The sequence below is a fragment of the Parus major genome, chromosome 2, assembly GCF_001522545.3.
Source record: "Parus major isolate Abel chromosome 2, Parus_major1.1, whole genome shotgun sequence".
Taxonomy (NCBI): Eukaryota; Metazoa; Chordata; class Aves; order Passeriformes; family Paridae; genus Parus; species Parus major.
Genome location: NC_031769.1, coordinates 126,739,379 through 126,761,059, shown reverse-complemented (window position 1 = coordinate 126,761,059; position 21,681 = coordinate 126,739,379). Strand labels below are relative to the sequence as shown.

Below are 21,681 nucleotides of genomic sequence, written 5' to 3'. Positions count from 1 at the left end.
TTTGCTGTCTCTCCTTTCCATACCTTGTGCTAACTCTGTGCTCTTCGATGAATCCTGACAAAACAGCCCCTCAGTTTCTACAGAACCCTAGTTGTGAAGTGTTGGGACCTATTTATCCTTATCACTCATCCTCCGGTGAATGATGCCACCAGTTTGTAGCAGCAGCGCTGTATTCAGAGACCCTTACGCCAATGGTGACAGTGACCAGGCCGGGTTAGGTAGGTAGGGACTTGGCCAAACTGGGAGTGGGTACGGTCTGCGAGTGCGCTAGGCCAGCGCCCACCATGCTCCGTGCGGGCTGTAGGTATGGCCTGTGAGGGGGGAACCGGGCTGCAGTAGGTATGGCCTGTGACAGGAGAGCTGAGCGGGAGGCAGTCACAGGGACGGTCGCCTCGGTGGGGGTGGCAGCGGCCTCAGGCAGAAGAGCCTTGGGGAGCCAGCGCTGCGCGACCCCTGGCAGGGTCCTTATCCCGGATAGACTCCTGGGCAACTTCCAGGCCCGGAGCCGGGCCGGGTGCCGGCCAGAGGGCAGGAACACGCAGACCTGGGCATCTCCGCCTGCTCCCCCGGTGGGCGGCGCGGAGGTGGCGCCTCTCCTCGTGCCGGGCGCGGCCTCCCCGGGGACCCCCGCCCGGCCCCAGCCCCGCTGCCTCGCACATCCTCCGGCCGCCATCTGGGCCGCGCTGATACCGTAATCGCCCCGATGCACGCCGCCGTGCCGCTCCCCCCGCGCCGGCGGGGCCGCGGAGCCGCGATGCTCCGTCCTTGCGCCGCAGATAAGCTGCGAGGCGCGTGAGGCGCACAAAGCCCGGGCCGCGCCGGCGCCTCCTCGTCCCTCCCGCCGCCGGAAGGTAAAATCTCCACCCGCGGGCGGGAGAGGCGGAGAGGCGGGCGGGGGGACACCCCTCGCCGCCTCACACCGCCCGGTCCGGCCCGGCTCCCTCGGCGCTGCAAAAGTCGATAGGCGCGGAGAGAAGTGAAGATGTAACTACTTATTATCTCCCCCCCGGACCGGGCGGGGGATTTACAGGCGGAGATTAGCCGGCGGGGATATGGGATCTGCCTTTTGTTGTGCTGCTTTCCCCCGCCCCCGGGCAGCACCGAGGGGAGCGGAGAGGGGCTGGCTTGCTGGGCCGGCCGCGGGGAGGGAGGAGGTGGCAGCAGAACAAAGGTGGTGACTAAGGAACCCCTTACTTTAAACACAGCCTAGGGGAGCAGAGAGTGCCATGTCCGGGTGTCTGGTGGGACGGGGTGGAGGAGACCCAGCCTGGGGTGGCAGCGGGGCCAAGGGGATGTGACAGACCCCGCCTGTCACGCCCACGTTTCACTCCTGGGGTGGCTTCAGTGAAGGCTCCTAACTTCCAAAATCCCCGCAGAGGGTGGCACTGGGATTTAGGAAAAGTGGCCTCTTTGCTCTTTTTTATTGTTTCAGATGAACTTTCGGTGGTGCTTTTTAAGTTCTCTCCCGGATTAAGATGACTTGCATGCTCAGTGTGTGAACGCACGCTGCTTTAGCAAACGGCTTTATCAGTGGTCATATCTTAAAGCAACATTAAACGATTACCTTTATATTTAAAAGTTTGAAATATTTATACTGCCATTTCACTTTGTCAAGTGTTTGCACAGATAGATATATAGATATGATCTGGTAACTAAAAGCCTAATTAAAATTTGTTTAAAGCCAGGGGGGCATGTATTCTTGTTGACAGCAGCAGATCGATAGGGTAAGACAATAGAGCCCCATTATTTTACTTCCATTGACTGAACATATTGACATTTCAGGTTTGCGATTGCCTCAGTGAGCATGATGAAACACTGAAATTCATGAACCAACTGTCTGGAGTGGCACATATATTACTGTATGTCATCTCTGCCTTCAGGTTACCTTATCACTGAAGCAGAATGGTAATGGATGGCAGCAGAGTACTTCAGGGGGGTGAGGGCTCTATCAGTTAAGAAGCTGACACATAGCAGGTTTCAGGAGTATCTTTAATTACACTTAGAATTATTAATTACACCTAGAATTATGTACAAAGGAAGATGGTCCTTGTTACCTGCTGCAGTGCTTCAGAGTTTACAGGCTCGGAAGCAGACGGGATAACAAGGTACTTATGTTGCATTTTTTATATACATATATTTATATATGGCTTGATACCTTTAACTTTTGCAGGGGCCCAAGGAATTCTGGTTGTGCTGTTTGCATGCTTGCCATGTTCACCAATGGCAGCATCTCAACCCAGTCTTGATGCTCAAGTTCCAGAGCATCTGTTAGACCTTCTCTCAGTCAGAAGACTACAAAAGAAACAAAGAACAACTTTGAAATAAATAAATGCTCTTTGAATTTCTATCCCCTCAACATGTTCAAATGACATGGCTTGGGGAATTCAATGCAGTGAGACTATAGCGGAATATGAAACATACATGCATACATGTACATATACACAGACACACACAAACATTTTTTCCTTGGTATAAGTGCCATAAAAAGAAATGTCTATGCAATATGTGCACATGAATGCATAATTGTATACATCAGTTTATATGATTGGATATAAATGTGTATATAAAGAAGACCTCTGTCTGCAGACTATACAATGTGTTTATTATTTCAAAGGCTTTCACATCATCTTTAAAATCTAGCTGACTGTAGAATGAAACCCATCAGGGTGTAATGCAGAGATAGAGATTGAAATTAACCTATAGCAGACAAAGAACAAATATAAAAGAGCTGTTACAATTTAACTAATTTTTAAAAGTAAGTGGAATGAAAATATAAAATGTATTTTATGTGCCATCTACTCAGCAATTGTTGCCATCAAGTGGACTGCTGATGCCCTTTAAGATGGTAAAAAGAAAACTAGTCCTTTATACCATTTTCCTGAAAATGTTAGGTTTCTGTTTGATCAGCAGGTGCTGTTGAGATGAAAGCCATGTGTAAATTTTCAGAAGGCCAAAAGTGTCAATTCAGAAAAGGAAAGTGATAAGAGAAAATGCAATCAGTTTTCCTGTTTTCAATTTGTGCAGGATTTGAAGAGCTGTTTTGTTAAACTGCTACATCTGCTCCAATATGAATATTGAACTACTTCCACTAAAAATAACACCCTATAATTTGGAAGCCATTGCAATCTTTTGTTAATGCAAGTGGGTTATTTGAAAAAAAAAATCTATTCTGAAAAATCTCCTGCCTAATGTGCATTTTTGTTTATCGGCACTTTTATCTTCAGCAGATAAAATGGCATTATGCAATTAGGACCATATCTATTTGAACTGGAAAAATGACACTGGATAGCTGAATGTCACTATGTTGGTAAAAGGATTTAATTCGTACTTTTAAAATAATTTTATTAATAAACTATGATTGTATCTTAAAATGACGTGTGGCTGTTTCCCCATTGCAGCAATACGGCTTTTACTTATTACTGAGGACCTTGAGCAATGTAAAGGATATTCAGTATATAACAGAACATTCTTTGGCTTGTTTCATTCCTGATATACCTGCAAATCTTAAGTTTAGGCCCATCAAGGACGTTTTAGTTAATGGAGATTTTGGAGTAACTTTTGCCATGGTAAATGAAATGACTGAGTCATATTTGAATGTATATAGACAGAAATATTCACTGTTGTGGAGCTGCTAATCCAAGTGAATTCTAGGACTTGTAAAGCATAGTATTGGTAGAACATACATTTTCTATCCTAAGCACCTCTGGAGAATATAACACTGTTGCTTTTTAATTAAAGAAAGAAACAAACAAAAAACCCAAACTAGCAACCAATAAATGGAAAGGACCTGTGTTTGTTAATTTTATAAATAAGTATCTAAATGAAGAAGGGATAATTCACTGTAACATCTATGGAGCCCTCTGTACATAACATGAATAAATGTGCAGAATAGAATGAGAGCTTTTACTACTTTATTTCAACATAGAGAATTACTTGGTTTTAATATTAGAATGGGTTTTAGCTGTTGAATTCTAATTTAATCTAATAGTCAGGAACTAATTTTTTGGTAGGTGTCTGCATGGGAAAGGGCCTTGCTGATGCTTCTGTTTGGTTTTTGCGATTGGATTTGTAAGCTTTTGACCTTGGGGGATTTTCCTCAAAGTGATCTACAGATCAGAAATAATTAAAATTCAATAAACTGAAATTTAAATATAGAATGGATTCTGTGTGAGATCCGTGCTTGTGGTAGGTTGTCTAGAAGTCTGTAGCATGTCTACTTTATAGTTTGTATTCCCCAGCATAACTGTGTGCACACATGTGCATAAATTTATGTTGAATGACAGAGGGATAATTATTTATACAGATTTTATCCAAAACTCTGTGCTCTCCTGAAACATAACAAAAAGCCTCCCTCCCCAGAAGAGTGTTTACATCCCGTGACAGTCACTAGATTCAAATCTTCTCAACATGAAAGTTGTTTCCTTTCCTCCAAACCTTCTTTTCCCCAACAAAGCTAACCCTGTTAAACCTCACCTTCTGTGGGATGTATACATAGTTATAGACATATGTACGAGAAGTAAATATTACAGAAAACATGGCCGATTGGGGCAAAATGTCTGTAGCCTTAAATAGCTTGTGATATCTGCCAACAGCAGGAGCGGCGCTGAGGAGGCCCTACCTCGGCTGACCCAGGGATGTGAGAGCCTCGGGGAGCCTCGCGTTTGTGCTCGGTGCCTACGTGGGGCTTTCTGCTCGCAGATACTGCCGAGCAAATGCTCTGGCAGCACTGTGTGAGAGTAGAGACTGCCTACCTGAAGGGTTTTGAAACCAAGGAGCTTTCTACTTTGGTCGTGGGATTTTTCTGGTACTTTCCGCAGGGGTTGGGGTGGAACCCAGCCCCAACAGAAAGATTATAGCTGGATGCAGGGTGTCCAGATTTTCTTATCTAAATGTTCTGAACACATTCATGGGAGTGCTCTGTTTTCTTTATCTTTGCCAGAAATGCTGCATACAGCTTTGCTGTTCTTGTTGAATAGTTGCCATATTGAACTCCACTGGTTGTGAATGGAAATGTGAATACTTTAATGTTCCCTCTCATTTTGGGATGCCTGGAAAGGGAAGGCATCCTATATACTCAGAAGTATTTCAGAATACACAAGAAGAATTTAATAGAAGTTCTGAAACTTGGGTTTGTTTATGTGTAGTTCTTGGGCATGTGTGATACAGTGACTTACTTAAGGGATATGGTTTTATACTCAGTATTAGTTATTGAATGTAATGTTTGTGAAAATACAATTGTGTCGTACAGAACTGTACAGCAACGATATTCCTGCAAGATCCCATATTGTAATATGCTGATTTGGGATCCTCACGGGATAGCTCATGATTTCTTTAATCGTTTTGGAAGGCATTTGATTCATTGCCAGCTTTATGTCTGTCAAGACAAGTATACTCTGGTGCTTATAGTAAAGTAAAATGTGCAAAGTTCACAGAGGGTAGAGAATAGGTTTTTTTTGGAAATTGGATTGCAGTCTGGAAAGACAGAAGACTCCACCTAGTGGAGTGGAATTAATATGCACATGGTGGCAGGCAGCAGTGTGTAATAAAATAGGTATCATTTATAAAGAGCCAAATTGCTACAGAGAGTAAAGCCCAGGAATTCAGGCAAGCATCTGAAATGATGGTTGTATGACTATTACAAATTGTACCAGGCTGTAGTTCCTTTCAGAGCTCTAGGAGGCTTATGTATGTCTGCCATGTTGGATGCTAATATGCAGTTTACAAAGGTAGTTGGCATTACCATTTGCTTTTTTATTTTGTGGTGCCTTTGCTTTGGAGATCTGCTGTCTACAATTTTTGATTTCTGATGGTGACCCCATAGGTGCCCCTTTTGGTTGTGGCCCAGGTGTCATTTTAAATAGCTCTGGAAAAATAACAAAACCAACCAACAATTCAGCCCACAAAAAATACCACTTTTTCCCCACAGCTGCTTATTTTTCAGAATACCTTTTCTGGTTTTGCTTCTTTTACTTTGGTAATGGCAATATCATAATGTTGGTTCTGCATGTTACCATGACAGGTTGTGTGGCATGTTGAGTAAAGTTGTGTGTGCTTTCTGGGAGTCACAAGGTTTAACAAACTCTCTGATGAAGCATCAGATTATATAGCATTTTGTACCTGTACTTTACTGTCCCATTGGTTTGGTCACATTGTGCTACTGGAATGTAGTAAAATGAATTTTAAAGCTGGGATGTGAGTGAACATCCAACCTGAGCAGCTAAGATACTGCCCTGAAATCTTCTTGGAAAATTCATCCTAACGTTGAATCACACTTGCATTAAAGAAGTTCAGGAAGAGAACTCCCCAAGACCAGCTCAGGCTTTGACAGTGAGAGGGTGAGGCTATTGCCAGAAAATGGGATGATTAGGGTGCAACAGAAGAGACAGAATGCTGCAGAGGATATTTGTGAAGAGTGCTCCAAAGGAGTGCTTCCAGTGAAATCCAGGTGGGGTTTGTTGCCAGAGCCATTAAAGCATAATGGTGCCAGAAAAAGCTGCCAACAAATGTGGGAATAATGGCACCTGTGGGTGTGTTGTCAATGGATGGTACTGCCAGGATGATTTATTTTATTTTATTTTAATGGTGACATTGCTAAAAGTATTTAAGGGTAATGTTATAGAAAGTGTTTTAGTGAGTGAAGTCACTGAGTTCCAGGAACCATTAAGCAAAACCTGTTTCATGACTCTACTATTTATTATTTTAAATCTTCATGGCAAACCACTTAATGCTGGAAAAACAGGCTGCAACCTGTATTAAAGCATCCTACAGGTGAATAAGGAAACCATCCTACTGAACTGAATAGCCCAAGGTAGTTTCTGAATGCTGTACACATTTCATGTGCACCATGATAAATTAATGCAACTCCATGGATCAGCCGAGCTTGTAAACATTGAATTAAAATACTGGAGCTCAGATCTTCCGTGGTACTCCCATACCCAGTTCTCACTGAAGACAGTGTTTCTTTAGTTCAAATGCCAGTCTGAGGAGCTGGACCTTCAGGCTTTCTGTGCTCCCATCTCACAATCTCACATCTGTGATCTTGACAATACTTTCTTGGATCAGTTCTCAGACTTAGATCTAGATCTCTCCCTAATAACACTGGCTAGCTCAGGTCTCAGTGTAAAGCAAAGGCATTCTTTTTGAATTGTAAATCACAGACTTACCTGACAAGATTTCCATATAAAGGAGAAAAAAAGTTTTTTCCTTTTGTAATAATACTTGCCGATTCCTATTGAGTCCTTTAGGTCAGGATTCTCAGCTTGTGTATCCCAAGATCTGTTTTAAATTGTGTTTAAGATGGCTGTCTGCTCCAGACTTTTTCCAGAGAAGTGCACAGCTACAGTAAATGCCAGCTACAGTAGTTGGAAGGAGGGGATCAATGCATAATTTTCCTTCCGCATTCTGGGATTTATTGGTCCCACCTTCTTCACCTTCCCTTCTTTGGGGAGCTTCTGATGTTAATTTTCTCTTTCGTTTGTTTGTTCATTTGTTTTTAAGTCCAGGCGTAAATTTCACTATCTCTTACAGTTATTACTGGTTGCTATTGTTTTTATTATTCCATGGCTTCTCTGGGAAGAGAAGGATGGGCAGGACCTCAGTGACACTGCCAGAGCAAGTCATCAGTGGTGATGTCTGCCCCTCAGGAGGTCACAGGAAACAGGTGGCTGTGTTAATTGTCCTCACTCCCAACCCTTGTCCTTCCTGGAGGGAATTTAGAAGTAGTCAGGAAGTGTCAGGCCTACTGTGTTCCCCCAGGTTCACTACTTAAGGCATTCATAATAATTTGAGGTATGTGCCAAGCAAAGGAGACTGTCTGGGAATCCTTACTGTCCTTTTTTAAGCTGAGTGGCTACCTGGCTGGGAGGGCTGAATGCTGTTGCTGCAGGGCATGTTTGGGATTGCTACTGGAATCCAACAGAATAACAAAGAATTCTATTTAAAAAAAGCATTTCCCTATCATATACTGTTTTCCTTCTTTTAAGATATTCATAAAAAGTCCTAGGTAAGCAAACTACAAAAACTCAAGAGGTGCATGAAATATTTCTGGAAACTATGATCCACATTTATCTCCTGAATAGAGGATGGAGAATGTCTGTATTTTCTGCTTAGGCCAGTTTTAATTGTCATTGTTGCAACGGCACCATCAGTAGTCATGGATCTCTAAATGGCACTCAATCCTGTGCTTTAGAAAATCAGTTAGGGTCTTTCTCCTTTATATGAGCTTCTTGTTAGCAGCTTGCTTGATTTTTGTAGCAGTGAAGGTGCACAGTATTGCTGAGTATCTCACTGCAAATGTGGCACCCAGTGCTGTAAACCAGATTTTGAATCACCAGTAATATTTCTATAAAGTGTCTTTTGGAAGGTATTCACTCAAGTTGGAATTGATGTGAGTTGAGTAATAAATATACAAGTTATTTATCTGTCATATGCATTTGGGGTGGAAATTCTGAGCTTCTGCTAAGGTGTACTCTTCTTATTGCTGAGAGTACTTGGCTAAATAAGGTGGGCTACAGGATTATGTGGCTGGTGAATCACACTAGTTTCTGAATCACTCTTACAAAATACCAGCCTGAAATGCTAGCAGATAATGAACACATTGTACTTGGACCAGTACATTATTTAAAGAATAGCATTTTAAAGTAGAATATTTTGTAAAATATTAGTTTAAGAACCACTATGCAATTTACTTCCATCAAATGCATTGTACCAGGAAAAAACACCTCCTTCAGAAGGGAAAAGGTGTCAGTATTGTGGAAGAATATTTGATTTTTATCCAGCTATTTGCTATTTAAGCTCCCTTCTTTTCACTGCAAGGAGATCAGCTGACAACAGCAGCAACCAAATCACGTTTGCAGCTGGGCAATTACAGTAGACCCTGAGATCTGCAACTGTCAACCATGAACGCAGATGCCTTCAAAGTTCTGTTTTTCTTCCGTGTGGAAGTCGTTGGCATGGAACAGATGCCTTCATTTTGGAGAAACCAACCGCTGGATATAATTGGTTCTCTCTTGTCTTGTCCTCTAGGGACAGTCTCTCACAGATGAAATTAGATGAGAGGGAAAAAAAAAGACACAGGCACACACACACATGACATGAAGCAGGAGTTTTCAGGATCCCTCTCTGTTTTGTCACGTGGAACTGTTTTCAGCTGGAAGATTTCACTCCCATTTTTAGTACTCTACACACACACATGATGATGATGCTATATAAAAAACATGCAAATGAAAATATGTATCTGGCCAAAGTTTATTATTAATCTAGGCATGCTTGTTTAGAAATAAGACAAGCATATCCAGCCCATATTACTTAGTGTTAAATGTTGACTTCTGCGATATTTATTAGTGCTGCAGTCTCAGAAATTTAAAGCTAAGTCTTAGAAGAGACAAGATGCTTTAAAAACTGTTCTGTTGTGGTGGTGGAATCAAAGTATTTTTATCAAATGATTTGGTAGATAATAACATGGGAGGAAAAAAACAACTAGCAGACTTCAAAATTCATCTAGCATTACAATTCAATTAAGAAAGCATCTTTACAGGAACTTCAGCAGAGTTAGTCTGATGGACACCTACCTGAGCAGTGCTATTTCTGGGATCCCTGTCGTAGGGTACTGAAGTGACTGTGTCTTCTTACTGCAGGCACCTAAAATGAGATGATGGCAAATGGACTTGGAGGCTACAAGAGAGGGAGAATCTGCCTACCTTGTGCCTGTCAAAGTGTTTCCGTCAAACCCTCTCTGCCCTGGTGTAACAGCTACCAAATCATTGTGGTTTTTGTTAATTACACTATTAAAATAAATTTATACCACCTTTAGGTTGCCTTAATGAGCTCAGTTGTGAACTGTGACAGGCAGTGCTGTGTATTCTTGGGTAGAGTGGGTGCATCTGTGAAGTGGGTGCAGCAGGGATCAGGGACTGCCAGGAAGTAAAACTGCCACTGCTGGTACCCAAGACCCTGGAGGCCTTATCTCTGACTGCCTTTTCTTTCTTAAGTTTTATTTCCTAGAACAAGTTGGTGGTTTTGGTTCTTTTTTTTTTTCTTTTTAGTATATATTGCAGTTTGATGTATCAGTCCCTATTTAATGTGATGCACTTATTACTACTGTAGTAGTAATGTCACCAGCAGTGAAAACTGTCAGGAGTTACCTTGGTCCTGCCTTGGTGTGGATAGTTGGTAGAAGGCAGTCGGCAGCTTAGGATACTTGATGGAGCTGGATAGCTGCCCTGCGCTGTGGTCCTTTGTTTCCTGCTAGCCCCCGGGAGGGACTTTCAGCAGTTAGAAGGCAGCCCCAGGTAAATGCGTTTTTGAGCTGATGATGCTTTATAAAGGTTTTTATTCTTTGCTGTAGGACTGCACAAGTTCTGTGATTCTGTTTAGATTCTGATTCACAGAACTTGAGTGCAACAGTGTGCTTTCTCTCAGCGTTATATTTCTGAAGAACCACATATTAAAGGGAAAATTTAACTGGGGAAGTGCTTAGGTGATGAAGGGATTTCTGGCAGTAACTAGGAAGTACAATAATGGTTGGTTTCATCTGAGGCTGATCCTGATATTTGTAGTCTTTACATCCTATTAATTCCTTGAAAGATAAGCTGATACAAGAATGATTTGCCAGGGCCAACGGCTCTTCTAAAAGTCTTGGCTCAAGTTATGTCCCCCTTCTCTACACATACAAGATAAAAGCACTATGAATATGAGGTTAACTGAATTCAAATAGAAGACTCTCTAGAGTTATTGCATTCCTTAGAAAATAAATACATTTCTCATATGGTTGAGATTGATCAAAAAAGTATTCTGTATGCCAGTGATTACATTCCCATCTGTGATTAAGGTTTTCTGTCTGCATCTGGTTTTCACATTATATTTCTGTAACAAGAATCCTTTATATGGCAGAGTTCACTCTCTGTATTTTCTATTAGCTGCAGCTTGAACTACTGCACGGATCGCAGATTTACACATGTGGTTTTCATTATTTCATACCATTGAGAAAAAGTAATATTTGTTTGGGAAAGTATGTTTTTCAAAATTTCCATGGTAATACAACATGTTGATCCTTTTTTATAACACTCATGTAAGACTACAAATTGTTTGAGGCATTCTGCTTTCAGTGAAGTTTAGACATTAGACAGTTTTGCATGTACAGTCGAACAACAGCAGTGGTTTACAATTCAGGAAGCAAAAATACATTTAAAGAAGGAGATTAGTGTAGAATGGGTATAGCAAAATGCATCCATCACTTTGGAAAATGTGGCATATAGAAAAATGAACATGGGTCTGAAACAAAGGAAGAGTAACAAATTGATGTCTTCATTGTAAAGTTGATGACAGATTTTTTTCTAAATAAGAACTTTTTTACAGTAAGATTCTTAAAATCTTTTACCAGCCCTGAAAAAGGAGTATACTATTCGGCAGACAGAAATATGGAATTTTTATATATTACATAGTTTTAACATATTTGGCCAAAATTGTTTCTAGTGGCCAAATTAGAAAAGGTTAGCAAAACATGAATATATCTTTACAGATGTCTGCTGTGCAACTCTGAATCCAAGATATGATGTTAATTTAATATTCCACCATAAGACAGTATTTCAGCCAGATTGTCACTTGGTAGAAAACTTAATGTTTAAGTGATCTCAGTGAAATTAATAGGGCCACTTGGTCAGTGGAGGATTTTTCAGTTTTGGTGGGGACATGGGTTTATGACCATAAAAATCAGATCAAACAATAACAGCAATTCAGAGAATGTTGTATGCTTTTATGGAAATTTAAAGTGTTACATAAAAGTCTGGGCAATTGAAAAGTACACAATTCATGCTAGGGCACAACTGAAAGATAAATATATTGGCTATGTAAGAATATTGTGACAACTAGAGAATTACATACAAAGTAAAAATAATTTTATAGAAGTTGTTATTGTAACCAAGTTGTGGAGTCCTAACCATATTTTGGAAGTTATTTTCCAAATGCCAAAGGCAGTTGTGGCACTTTGAGAGCTCCACAATTGCCAAATTCTGGATAGAGTCCTGCAGTCCTTACCACTTGTTTTCACTGAAACCAGTGGAATTTTGACTTCTCTCACAACTATGGGGAAATGTCTGACCACGACTGCTGGAAAGAAAGATAGGACTTTGGTGAACTCCTTTGTTCTGTAACCTTAACTTGGGAAGGTTTGTTTTGATTTGAGAAGGGTGCTTGTTTGTGGGAAAGATTGCAATTTCTATCGCAAACACAAATGTGATCTTTTGCAAATGCCCTTGGGCAAGTTTTTTTTGCAGAAAGATCTAGTGTAGGAGAGGGTCAGGGCTGGATTCTGGATTAGATGCATGAGCTGTGGCCGGATCCTTGTGCATGTTTAACTTGATGTCCCAAAATACTTGAATAGTGATTGTAGATTGAAGCATGTATATAACAGTGTGTGCTTGGCTCTGGAAAAACTTTCTGTCTTGACATAATTATGAACCCTTGAAAAGCATATTAATGCCTTGGAAAAACTGAGAGCACTGCGATACAGACTTATACAAATAGCAGAGTATTTGTGTAACCCAAATAAACAGGTTTTTTAGGTGTTGGAGTGGGAGGGAAATTACCTTTTCAAAAGTGGGAAGATGATTTGTAAATATATCAATAGCTTTTTGATTTGCCTTTCTTTAAATGTGTTTGCTGTTATGACTTACAAATCCAGTTTAGTATAGTGATGCATAAATTGGAAGATCTCTATTTTTAGTAAACATATTGATTTAATAAACGATTCTCTAGAGCTTCTGTTGAACCAGGTAAAGTATGTAATATTTTATATTATCTGAATGTATTTAAACCCAGAAGTTTTTACATAATTAACTAATAGGTAGAACATAGGCTGCCCTTAATTTGTTGCCTGCTATATGTCAGCTGTTTTAACTGAGTTACAAGACAACCTTTTTGGAAGAATTAATATAGTTTTAAAGTACTACCTTATATTAGCTAATAAAATGTGGTTATTTGGTTTAGAATAATGTTTCTGTCCTCCCTTTTATTTAAAAGACTACTATTATCATGCAAATGAAGGGGTGTGGTGCTTCAAACTGGCTGTGATATATGCTTCTTTTTTTTCTTCTTTTTTTTTTTTTTTTTTTTTTTCATTTGTTGTTGTCAATAGAAAAGATTGATCTCTGGACTGGTGAGCATAATATCTGTCCCAGTCAGAAAAGGAAAGAGGAAATTAGAGCGATTGGTGGAGAATGATATCTGTCAAAAGAAACACTTGGAGAGCACTGAGTTTAGTGATAGGTGACTGCCGGAAAAAAGGGAACTTTGAATTTTGTCAAGGTAAGGAACAGAAAAATATTTGATTTTATAATGTGAATACTTTTTAGAAGTTATTCCTGTGTATTTAATGACTGTACCTTGCCTTGTAAACTGTAATTATAAAAGAAATCTTTCCCTTCAGTGCCAAAGAGTCCGCCTAAATCAATGAAGGTGCTGTCTTTGTTTAAAACCAGTGAGAAAGAGTATTGCAATGCTAATAAAATACATCAGTCATGACTTTTCTAAAATCTTAAATACATATATGTGAAATTTTTAACTTTGGGATTCTTTCTGTGTTTTTAATGACATAGTTGCTCTTTATGTGCCATGTCAATATTATTACTTGGCTGGGTTGTGGAAATAGTGACATTTAGTTTTCTGAACTGTGAACTGGAGTAGTATTTGCAACCAGGTTAAGAGACAGTTGTAATCACATTGGCAAAATGGGTGGTTGTAATTTAGTGGAATCCTCTGTAAACTCATTGCATCAAACTGGGAATCTGTGACAAATTTGACTGAGATGATAATAATGGATATTTCTGCTTCTTATATGCAAAGATTTTTAATGTACTAGAAGAGTAAATCTGCTATTGCTGGACAAAATTTCTAGATAACCTATGACAGTCATTCCTGTCTTTACTGTAACTACATTTTTTCTTCTAAAATGGTGTGTATCTGGATGGCAAGAAACGACTAAATTGATTTTAGTGCTTTCCAACAGTTGGATAACTTTCTTTCTCAGTGTTGGACCGTATCATCTGACATAATAGAGTATAGATAAGAGTATGGTACCAAAATAAGATGAACAGTGTCTGAGTACTCCTTGGCTTTGCCCTGGATAGTTTTAAAGGTAGCTTAACTTTGATCATATTACTTGTTCTCCCACCTGGGACACCATGGCCCATGCTGCTCTGCCTGTGGGGTGTGGAGAGATGGAGAACAGCTGAGAGAGCCAGCGGGAGCCTCTGCACATCACCTTGTGGCAAGGTTTTGTGCACCAGTGTGAGCATATTTTTAAAAAATTAAATCTGAATAAAAATGAATTTGAATTCTAACTTGAGTTCCTAGCTCAGTTTAAAACAAATAAATGCTTTTGTGGGACCGTCATGTACTCAGGCAGCATTGGAAGAGAATGAATAATCTTAGCAGGGTTTCTTCTTGTGTTTTGATTTTGCTTAGTTAGCAGTGTATAGCTTCTGGCTAATTTCTCCTTTTTACTATCTACAGTCTTGTTTTTCAAAGTGCAAATGTACCCTGTACAGGTAGTTGTTAGTTGGTTTCTTTTGCCATATGGGTCTTCATAAAGGATTTAAAAAATAAATAAGTGTAAATGTAAAGATGTCATGCCTGAAGGATACAGTGCTGGCATACTAATGGGAAGTTTATTGTGGTTTATTGCTGTCAGAGCACGTGCAAGATAATGGAAACTTCCTCCAACTTGGGAGAAAGGCTTATTTTCTAATACCATTAAGTTAAAGAAAGGGAATTAACATGACTAAAATTCACTTCATCTCTATAAAGTCCATCTGGTTCTGGTGGTTGATAAAGTTTTCATAAAAGGGAGGGAACAGCACCTTTTTCCTCTTGTTCACTGTTGTGTGGGTTGTGCTCTCTGTGTTGTCTGGGTGCAGGCACATCACTGCCATGGTGAAGTTGCTGTGAACTGCATGATTCCCTTTCCCCATGCAAGTCTGTCAATTGTGGCCTATACCTAAATAAACACATCTCTATGTGACACCTCTTACAGAGTCAGCAATATTGTATAGTTTTCACCTTGGTAATGAAGAATTCAGAACTGCTTTGTAGCTCTTAAGAGAGTGATTAGTGGTGGTTAACAGTTTTTAGATCTTTGGCCATTCCCATTTTGACATCTACTTGTATTGAAGTGACTGGGTAAAGTGGATACATTTAGATGTATTTGTGACATGCTCAAAAATTTTAATCTTAAATGGCCAAGAAGCTCCACATTTTCAATGACTTTTTTGTTTTAAATTTCAGTGAGTAATTACAGATTATGCCAACACTATTTGAACTTAATATAAACTTTGATGTGCCCAAGAAGATTTGACTTGCTGTTTGAAACCTAAATGTAGTAAAAGGCAAAAAAAAAGTGTTTTGAGTATATTGCCCCCTTGAAGCAATGGCCTCTTGTAGTAATGACTGCTTCTGCTGAAGTGACCCCTTTCAAGCATCCTCATCTTTCTTTTGTTACTGCAAAGTCATCTTCTCTTGGCTTCCTTTTTTTATCTTCAAAACAACTGTTTTCTTACCAGAGTGTCTTAAGGAGCACAGTGAAAATAATAAAGTCCCCTTAAAACATATCACAGATGCAAAAGAGTACCAAGTGTATTATAGACAGTGAATTGTCCTTCCAATCAGAATTTCAACTGTTCATGTGGTGCAGACCTGTGGCTTGCTGGCATTGCTCTTGATTGGAATGTGGGAGAACTTAATGGAAAACAAAGCCAGGATGACAAGGACAGACTCCACAGCAAACATGGGTTACTTCACATTAGTAAGAAAGTGAAATTCAAAATACTGGTTTGGAGACAGCCCCCTGCTATGTGGGAGCATGTATGGGTGACTCTGCGAAGGACTCTGGTGCCCTGCTCGCTGCTACCTTGCAAATAAAGCATTTTTCTCTTTAGGTCAGGTTGATTTGGGCCAGTTGAGAGCAGTGGCTGGTTTCTCCAGCTTGCTTCCTGAGCCAGTAAGAGTATCCTGGGCAGGAATCCAGCTTTTAAAGTACAAAGAAAATAACCCATAATCTATATAAAATGCTAGCGGATGGGGAAGGGAGGAAATTTACAGAGAATGAGTGAGTTTGAGAACAACTGTGTTAAAAGGAGAATGTAAGGGGAGTGTATGTGTTTGACATTAGTATTTATTTTAATTTGAAAATATGATGTTTGAAACATCTGAGGTGAGCAGAGGACAAGCTCTTGCAATATGATATATTTATTAGTAAACTGAAACCAAGTGCTTCAGTTCAGGTTCCTTTTTGAAAGTGATTTTTTCCTCCTGAATCTGCAGAGTTTGGGTTCCTTCTCTGTGCCCCCCCTCCCTGCTGCCCCTCAGTGTAATGTGTCTCTGATAACGTTAATGGGCTTTGCCCCACATGGAGCAGCAAGTGTATTGTACCACTGCTCACTGATCCCAGGTCAGTGTGATGCGTGAAATCAATTTATTTGAATCTCTTTGCCTGTATAGGAATTTGGCAGCGTGCCAGTTGTTTTCATTTAATGTTCTTTGTGTTGAACACAGACAAGCAGGCATGCTTTTGTAGTCCTCTTTCTTCTGGGCTCTTCTCTTTTCAGCCAGTATTCTATTCTGTGGATTTTTCAGAAAGAAGTAGGAATGTGTTACCTTTTTTAAAAATAATTTTTGTTTAAATAGCCTTAAAGAGCGTAGAAACTAGGTCAGTCACAGAGCAGTCCTGTGTAGGGTTTTCTGCCAAGTATAGGTGGTAATACCTGCCCTTTCCCATTTCTGAAATTTTGGGAAAAAGAGAGAGAAAACATTTGTTTTATAATGCCTAAGTCTATGATTTATGTCCTCTTGTAAGACAAAGACTCTTCAATAATGCTTAAATCATAATACTTTTATTTCTAAATAAGTGAGTGTCTGGCTGTTGGCTGGACAAATTGGCAATATGTTTCAGGATCTTTCTGAGTAACGACCTTAAACTAAGCATTAATTTGGGAATCCCTTGCCTCATCTTTCTGTCTGTTCATCCCCTCCTCCCAATAAATTTAATATTTTGAATGGCTGGCTAAAGAGCAGCTACATCCAAGTACCCATTTCTTTAATTTTTTCCTTCTTTTTATGAGAAATCAAGGTGCGTGGAACAGAGCAAATAATTCAGCCTTTCTGAAACTGGGGGTGGGGAAGGGAGGGAATAGCAGCAGATATTTCCAGGAGGGTTTGTTTCAGAGCCTGGTGTCAGGAGAGGCAAGAGCAGCAGTAGAAGGCTCTGCTGGTGTTTGGGGCGGCTGGTGCGGATGTTGATGTGCAGAACCGCGGAGCCGCTGCACAAGGGTCAGACTCGTACACAGCAGCCCCGTTTCCTTGTTTAATTACCTGAAGAGCAAAACATCCAGGCTGGGAGTGTGTGAAAACCCAGTATCTCGAACAGCAGTTTGCTGCTCTGACATCCTGCGAGGCCAGCCCCGTCTGTCCGCAAACGTCAGGGCTGGTTCCTGACAGGGGGCTATCTCTGCCGGGCCTCGGTTCCTTCCATTCAGGAGGCATTGTGTGGAAGAGGGTTTGGTCAGGAATTTGAGGTTCCTGCCGGTTCTTCCAGCCCGGACAACCCTGTGACAGATAGGCATGATTTTTTTCTTTTAAAGAATAATAATAATAAAGAAAAAAATTGGCTCTTTTTAGTCTTTCCCTTGTAATTCTGGCATTGGTATAACACTGACTGAAACAAAACATTAACCCTTTAGCTTCTGAATTCACATGTTGTTTTCTTTTATTTGATTCTTTCTTCTCTTGCTTGACCTCTTATTTTTAGAAATAAAATCTTCTGAGGAGCAAATTATTTGAGATGGATTTTGTTCTGTGCAACAGTTAAACTTTTGAAAATGGTATTTTTTGTAGCTATCATTTATATAAATCGTCATGCTTGGCATATTAAGTTTGTCATTTTAAGCATGCTTGGCAACATTATTTTTCTTTGTCCCCTGGATTCAAACCAAGCTAGTGTTTGTTTCTGGTCCATTAAAACAGTAATGGCAGCTATCAATGCTTCCATTCTCATTGTTCATGTGATTTTCTTAGATGTCCAATTTGGTCTTCAGTTTTAAAGTGTTGGGATAGGGTCAGTTATAGTCCTTGCTCCTCATAGCTGCAGTTTGTTGAGGTCTCAAGCAGTATTCAGGTTTGGTCCATAGATGGACTGTTCATGGAATGTAAAGCTCCTGCCTATAGCTGAAAGGTACTGTATGTTTACACAGGCCTTGGATAGGTGTTCGGTTGTTTCAGGTTTTGTTTGTTTGTTTATTTTTTTAATTTTTTGTCTGGTTTTGTTTTGTTAGTTTGGTTTTGTTTCGCTTTGGTTTTTTTATATGTGTGTGTGAAGAATTAAAGTACAAATTCTTGTTTGAATGGTGAGTGAAGAATAAATATTACAGTTATTTGTACAATTTCAGTACTTGAGTTTATAACATAGTATATAAATAGTTGTATTGGTAGAACTTAAAATCACTTGGTACAGGTAGTAGAGGGAGGGAACATAATTTATCAGGCCTCCCAGCAAAACTGAGTGTAGCATGTGACTAATAGCCTTTTATTGTTGTGGGCAGAAGCTATTCGAAGAAAGATATTTGTGGTTGCAGGAGTAGAGAAGGAGAGCAGAAAATTAACTAAGGTTTCATTTCCTTTCTTGCTGAAGGCTTTTGGTCCAGTCTGTAGAGTTATACCCACAGACAAACATTCATTTTGGGTGTTAAAGATTTTGGGTGCTTCGTAGGTGAGATTGAAATCTTGAGCAGTTAGTTAGATTTTCCCTGCTAATATTTAATTGGAAATTTGAAATACAGATGTAAGGGTGTACTTTCCTTCTTGCATGCAGACATTGCCAGGTAAGGATTTTGGGGACACTTGAGAGTAAGAGAGGTAGCCTTCAGTGTGCATATGCAGTCACAGACAGGAGTCAGCTACAGAGCAGGTGGGCCAAAGAGTCATTGTCGTCTGTTGTGACACTAATCCCCCATCTGAAAAGGATTTTCAGGGGATGGTGCAACAAAAGAGCTGTTACAGTGTTATCAGATTGATAATTGTGATCTAACGAACTCTTCAATATGTACAAAAATCTTTCACCTTTAGAATCAAGCCCCATTCTTCAGGAAAAGCTCCCTAGGTTACTCTGGTGTAAAGGTGCCTTTAAGTAAAAGTTGATTACTTACAGTTTTAAATGTCTGTCCTGTCATATTGTAAAGAAGCTATAATTTAAATAAGCATTGCTTTTCATCTGTAGGATTTAAGAAGAGAGATGGTTTATGCATATGATGGTTTATGCAAGTGGTCAGTCTCATGCTCCTGAATGGAACATGATATATGTACAGGGTTTGTACATATGAGTGAAATTTTGTGTCTCTATGTTTCTCTTATGAAAGCGCTGTCTGTTAGTTAAACCTTTACAAGTCACGTGAGTTGTGTCCCTCTTTTCCAGTGTTTAAATTGCCTTTATTTTTTTCACAGAGTTCATAATCCAGTGAACTGTCCATGACCTCTAACCAGTCATGGCCCACCTCAACTAGCAGTCCATTAACTGAAAAGTTCTCCATGGACATGTGGTGACAACAACCACCACATTGTCTTTCCTCCTCCCCATTGGGTGCCTAGAGCCTTTTTGAAAATAACAAATAACAAATGGTAGCCTTTACACCAAGGCTGCCACTCAAAAATTCCTTGGTGATAATAGTTTTAAATCAGCATTCTTTAAAAAAAAAAAAAAAATCTGGGCCATTTCCACAAGCCTCTGCTTTGATGCTGCTGCTTAAGGAAAGTTCTTGCAGGTAATAGTTCCCAAGATGGTTTGGACTTTATTAAAACTGGCACCTTGCATTGTGCCCAAACATTTACGGCTTCTCTTTGCAGATATTCTCCTAGTGTAAAGTGGTGTAATTTGCTCTTGGTATGAAATTCCACTTCATAATCACCTTTGCATTTTTCTGTTTCTCTTCTGAATGGCTACAACAAAGCACCATGTGGAGTACAACACAATTAGATAAAGTGAAGTTTTATTTAGAGGCCTGTGTTCCTCTAGGCTTCTCCCAATTACTAAAGAAACAAAGGTTTTGTATTTTAATTTTCCTTAGCTATGATGGGATTCTTCTGGGTCAGGCTAGAAGCACAGAGATTAGTTCAACACATGGTGTTTCCAGGGACCTTGATGTACTCCTTCAATAACACTTTAAGTGAGTACAACTCTTGCTTAGTTTTGTTATGGAAACCTAACTGGCACGGTGTTTTCCCCTCAGTGTTAAAGTGCTGGTTGTTGCTATTCAATTTATGTGCTAATTGTGGGTAATATTTTATGGTAGAACTCACACCTTGAAATTCTGGAACTTCTTTTAGCTGTCCAGGTTAGTGGAGGTGGGAGAGGATAAATGTCCAATGCAGCTGGAGCAGAGACAGGTCATGTTGGAGAAGAGATGTGTAGCAGAGTGGGAAGGTGGCCCCAGAGTCATGAATTTAGGAGTAGTTGTGATGGCAGAGAGAAAACAAAGGACAGTGATTGGAAAAGTGAGAAAAAAATGTGATGGAAGGTATAACTAAGGAAACAATGGAAAGAAAAAGATTGGACTCAGATCATCACCTTCCTTTTGTCTCTTAAAAACGATAATGGTTTTCTATCATCAAGGGTTGAATCAGTCTGTGTACTGATTCTGCTGTGTTTCCAGATGCTGAACTGCATTAGAGCAGTTCATTTGGTAATACTGCTTGGCATTTTAACAATTACATGGTCTGCCAGTGGGTTGTCCTATTATAACTGTGAGAAAACTCATCCATAACAGAACCGCTGTTCTGTTTGGACTTAGTTCTCTTCATGTTAAAATCTGCCCCCCTGCCTTTGTTCCATTAGATCTCTCAATTCATCAGGGAAACAGAAAATACTTGATGATGAGGTGGCTTTCTCACCTGGCTGTGGAAAGCAAATAATTTAAATGGAGAAATAATACTTAGCTGTCCTAGATATGCTGAAATATTTATTTATAGTCCTCATTCACTTGCCCTCTTGGAATTACTCAGTAGTTGACAGATGTCATACTAAAATAAAGCATTAATAGTAAACACCAACATGCTATACAATGGCACTGCTGTGATGCTATGGGCACTACTGTGTCTATAAAAACATAGCCAGACATGCAGAACAGCCAGGTTTCCAGCCCATTACAGTGGAGGCCAGTGCAAAGATTTTGCTACCTGATATAAGACTAAGCTTTATTTTCTGAATACTCGTCAGTATGTTTTACTAGCACAACCATACCCGTATATTGTTGGAAAAAATAAATATATATATATGTTGAATTATACAATTCTTTAATTATACAATTCTTTAATTTCCCTTCCCTTATAATTTCCCTTCCTTTCTGATGCCTCTTGAGGTTTGCAAATTCATATTATCAGGAACAATAACTTTGTGTGAAGGTTCCTTTGAACAAAGTTTTTGTACATTATAAATCTAGTAAATGAATACTACATTAAATACGTTAAATGACAAAAGGGTGAAGAAGGGAGGTCAATATGTAAGAATATTTGCATATAAACCATTTCCCCCCTGTTGAAAATGGCAGTACAAGCATAAATAAATGTTTTGTATTGCTGTGTATTTGCTCCACCTGGTGGATTTTCCTGGAAGTGTTTTTAATCTTTGTAATGAGGGGAAGTTTC

General features: G+C 39.8%; 1 protein-coding gene across 5 annotated transcripts in view; it reads left to right on the top strand.

Annotated features, from left to right (window-relative positions):
• RUNX1T1 (RUNX1 partner transcriptional co-repressor 1) overlaps positions 1 to 21,681 on the top strand; it is a 115,500-nt gene that overhangs the window by 6,862 nt on the left and 86,957 nt on the right. For 2 of the 5 annotated variants that reach the window (XM_015618777.3, XM_015618779.3), the window contains exon 2: positions 13,133 to 13,302. The exons of 1 other annotated variant lie outside the window; for it this stretch is intronic. In XM_015618777.3, the coding sequence (XP_015474263.1) occupies positions 13,215 to 13,302 (88 nt within the window). In that variant the 5' untranslated portion in view covers positions 13,133 to 13,214. Of the gene's footprint in view, positions 1 to 763; positions 852 to 13,132; positions 13,303 to 21,681 lie in introns of those variants that run through there. 2 more of the 5 variants (XM_015618778.3, XM_015618784.3) reach the window with 2 other exon arrangements.